This window comes from Pinus tabuliformis, chromosome 6, assembly GCF_031772625.1.
Source record: "Pinus tabuliformis cultivar Carrire ecotype Pingquan chromosome 6, CPIR1, whole genome shotgun sequence".
NCBI classification, from domain to species: domain Eukaryota; kingdom Viridiplantae; phylum Streptophyta; class Pinopsida; order Pinales; family Pinaceae; genus Pinus; species Pinus tabuliformis.
The window spans coordinates 674,593,329-674,598,005 of record NC_142292.1 but is presented as its reverse complement, the minus strand read 5'-3'; the positions used below and the strand labels follow the sequence as shown (position 1 = coordinate 674,598,005).

Sequence of the window (4,677 nt, the reverse complement as noted above, 5' to 3'; positions counted from 1 at the left end):
ATATTATTTTGGTTTTCAACAATTGTCAAAGAAGCATTAATTCGTGCTATGTGCTATTGCTTTACTAAGTTTCCTTTGCAACATTTGGTGCAATTGCTAGTTATATTTATAATTAATAATAAAACCTGTCTAGATTTATCTTAATCCTTGTGGGTCCAAATGGGATCACCTTTTGAAGGAAATACAAATCTCTTTTTAGAATAAAAATAAATTTAATATCTTGATAGATAGCAAATCGGAAATTAAAGTAAATCTACATTAATTAATAATTAAATAATAGAAACTCCATTCCAACGCATGCATGCCCAAGACAGGAATATCACGTGGGAATGTTTCTGAATGCATTTTTACACGGAACCGTTTCACGACTTCTCGTGTTAAACGATATGCCAAATTTGGTTATTACATCCCTAAACTGAATTTTCACGGGTTTTCAAACGTATCCAACTGCGTACATGTTCTTGGCCAGCAGAAGCACGACAAGCCAAAGCTGTGCGCCGTTCACGCAATATGGAGTGTGAATTGTATCGATTTTATTTCCAACGGGTATGATAATTATGAGTCAAGTCAAGGGACAGTATAACGAGTAGGCTAAGCAATTAATGGGTTAGTTTTTCTTTATCTTTATAGGAATCTGGTTAACAAACCGATTTTTACCTGTAAATTGAAGTGAGGCACAAAATGCAATGGAATTACCCACTTTGATTGCGAGCTCAACTTGTACCGTTTATATCTGTAACAAATTCAATACTCCCATTATTTTTACAGAAAATTCTTTGAACCTACATCCTACTATTTCCAACATATTTTCCACGTCGATCCAGCTGTAATGACCTCTGCCTTCTTTCACGTGTTTCGTGCTTCGCTCTACGTCATCGACGATTGCCAACGAAGTGACTTTAATGTATTAAAGATTCCCTATATCGTCTGCCATTGTTATATATTAGGCCTGCAGCCCCCTCAGGTTCAAGGGGCAAGAATTTGATCTCTTCGTTTTTCTTATAATACATTGGAAGGCTTGGTAATTGATCATTATTGTTGCCCCGGATCTACTGTTCTATCTTGAGCAGTAATGGATCGCTGCCACAGTAATGTGTTATTGCTTTTACACGCATTAATTTTGATAGCAACCGTGCTGCCCATACCTTGTCACTGCAGTTGCAGCTTTCCGGCGATATTTAACTTCGGGGACTCGACCTCTGATACCGGTGCCCTTCACTTTGCTTTCCCGTATAATGAGGCAGCAGAGAATCCTCCCTATGGACAAACCTACTTCGGTAGACCTGTATATCGCTACAGTGATGGACGCCTCTCTATTGATTTCTTCGGTATGTTGTTGATTACATATTTCATTTTCTACATGATAAATAAGAATATTTTTGTGGTTTTGTAGCTTAATATTGATAATGTTGTTTAATTTTGACACAGCAACGGCCCTGGGATTGCCGTTTCTGAGTCCGTACTTGCAGAGTGTGGGCTCTAGTTATGGGCATGGAGCCAACTTTGCAGCCTCCGGTGCAACTGCAAATAACACCAATTCCTTCATTGCTCCAATTTCTCTCGGTGTTCAGATAAATCAGTTCAAGATCTTCAAGCAGCAAGTCTTGGCCACCATCAATGCAAGCGGTAATTAAGGCATCCTTCATGGCTAAGTTGTTATGACTTTAAGAAACGCCAAGGTATAAACATGTTGGAACCTAAACATGTTTTTGTTTTTGTTTCTCTTGGTGCAGGTGCTCAAAGCTATCTTCCAAGTGCAGATGCATTTGAGAAGGGAATTTACATCCTAGAAATCGGAGGCAATGACTTCAGTTACGCGTACAAGAACCTCAAATTGAACCCAAGCCAACTCCAAGAGAGCATCCTTCCCAACGTCGCCAGGTCTATTTCAAATGCTGTGCAGGTATTATCTATCACAATTTCGGCATGCATTTCCTTCACGTAGCCACGATCCATCTTCACATTAATTTTAATTTTAGATCTAGTAACTAGTAATGCTCATATTCTTATCTTAACTCATATAAGTATCCATGGTGTTCGTGCGATGTATCCAGGAGCTATACAATGAAGGGGCGAGAACAATTTTAGTAAAGAACGTTGGTCCTCAAGGGTGCCAGCCTTTCTGGCTCTCTCTTGCCCCCAGTGATTTTGACAAGTACAACTGCTCTATTTCCTACAACGGTGCAGTCCAATCCTACAACAATCTGCTCAGACAAAGCCTTTCGAACCTGCGAACGCAGCTCAACGGCGCAAACATCATCTATGTTAATAATTACGACATGGTCTTTGACTTAATGTCTAACCCTTCCACTTATGGTGAGCACTGCAAATTTTATCAATTAACGGTTTCGATAAGTTATCATTTCTGACAGAGCACATCCTTAAACCGATTTTATATGTTCAGTTTTAACTGTTGCATTTGCAGACCAACCACATAGTCAATCGTTTACTCTGTACTTGAGCCATCCTGTCACCCGAATCTAGAATATTGCATTGCACTTACTGTGAAATCAAATCAATTTTAAGATCTCCCTAACGCTAATATTAATGCGTGCAGGGTTCAAGGAAACCATTAGAGCGTGTTGTGGAGTGGGAGGAAATTATAACTACGATGCCAATATTTGGTGCGGAACCACCGTGACTATCAATGGCACCACTGTGGAGGCCAAAGCCTGCGCTGATCCGTCGTCGTATATCATTTGGGATGGAGTTCACTGGACGGAGCATGCCAACAGACTGCTTACCGAAGCGATTCTGGGAGGCAAATACTTGGAACCTGCATTCTCCATTGCAAGTCAATGCGATCTCCAACCATTTTGATAACCTTCGAATTGATTAGTTTTAATAATGGAAGCGCAAAGCCGAATTCGAAAATAAAAGGATAAGGTGAAGTTCGTAGCCTCATAATATCCCAAGGCTTTTTTCTTTAGATGAAAACAAGGCCGCTGCGACGTGTTCATTGAATTTGTTTACTCTTTTGCATTTCCAAAAAAATAGACTACTCTTTCCTGGAGTTAAATAAGTGTAAATGGTAGAAATTGAGTTCCTGGACCTTTTCCAGAGCCAGCTATAAATTTCAAGTTCACCAATTTTACTTTCAATATTTTTCGACTTTGGCATGCTATTTTATCCTCGACTATTTCTAAGCAAACTTTATATCTAAGAAAAAGTAAATTGCTGTAGTAATATAAATTTAATTGTTACTAAATTCACATAAACATTAACCTATATAAATCATCAAAATACCCAAAATACCCACTTTATAAGAGAGTTAACATGATTATGTAAGGTGGGTTCTGAGTGTGCATATGGAACTTCCAATATGCTCAAGGGATGTCGAAGACCACTCAATATAAAGATGTTGTCTAATATAGTATTAGACGAAGAGGTACTAATTTAATTAGGTGGCATTTTATAAGTGTTTTGTGTGTTATTTTTTTTTAAATTACAAGTATATCGATGGAACATATCTTTATGTTATTTAATGATGTCTAAATACATTTTTATCTTAAAAAGATTTTTAAAATTGGAGTGTTTTATTAAAGGAATGTGCTCTAATATCACTTATGGTGTTTCATGTTGATACAAAATATTAAGCGTAGATAGACAATATGGTTGTATAAAGCTAATAAATAGACAAATACAAAGGCAAATATAGTTGTAGAACGAAAATAAACAAAAAAAATTGAGAACTAATGATTGTAAGAAAATCTTTACTTATATTGAAACCTATATGGAATGGTTGCTTGCTTCTTTGAGGAGAAAATATCCAACATGAATAGAGCTTCAAATGAAATCATATACATCTAACAGAAAGCAACATACCTTTTGCCACAATTTATATTTCCTAGTTAACAAAATACCTTTAACCATGTAGTGACACTCTATTAATGAGGCCTCAACCAATAATTAATCGCCCTTTTCTAAAAGGGTCCACTTACATTTATTGATGTCACTTTTTAATACCTCATGGAAACTTATTTAATAGATATGTCCTTTAAGACATTAAATATAAACTTATTCCACTCACTAGGGGAGTTGAGGAGGGACCTTAATGAAAATCATTGGTGTTACCATTGATAAACGCCAAAGTGATTAACAAATTTGAGTCTAAGAAACTCTTTTCTCACTTCCAATTAGAGTTCATTGATTATGGAAAGGAACTTTCACACCCTTATTCTCTATATATTACTGCAATTTCCCAGTAAATCTATGCTACAAAAATATGCCATAACTTGACATAACTCTCCTAAAGCCACTTTTCTTTCCCCGCCACAACAATGAATACATGCACCATTGAGAAAGGATGTGGGCTTATAACATATGATCCTTGGCCATGGAATGAAGTACAATTTCAAAGACTCCATTTATCAAAGGTGTGCTATTAGAACAAAGATGTAAATGATGATAGTGGCAAGGCCCATATTATGTTTATTGCCAAGCATATACCCACATCAAATTACTACAACATGTATATCTCACTAACATTAGAAATAAATGATATTTTTTTTCTTCACTAGTGATCATATGCATTCATGAATGATTCTTAAAACAACAACTATAACCATATATCATATTCAGCTAAGAACATTTGATACTCCAACCAAGAATTGCTCAAATGGTAGATTTCAATATTGAACAGATTGGTGAGGAAGTTTACACTTTTATATTATGATT

At 36.4% G+C, this 4,677-nt stretch overlaps 1 protein-coding gene across 1 annotated transcript; it reads left to right on the top strand.

Annotated features, from left to right (window-relative positions):
- The first annotated feature begins 1,072 nt into the window (after window positions 1-1,072).
- LOC149260435 (GDSL esterase/lipase At4g01130-like) lies at window positions 1,073-2,820 on the top strand. The gene is made up of 5 exons (XM_089459020.1): window positions 1,073-1,328; window positions 1,429-1,626; window positions 1,734-1,903; window positions 2,055-2,316; window positions 2,558-2,820. The coding sequence occupies exons 1-5, from the start codon at window positions 1,073-1,075 to the stop codon at window positions 2,818-2,820; spliced, it is 1,149 nt and encodes a 382-aa protein (XP_089315146.1).
- Window positions 2,821-4,677: the final 1,857 nt, after the last annotated feature.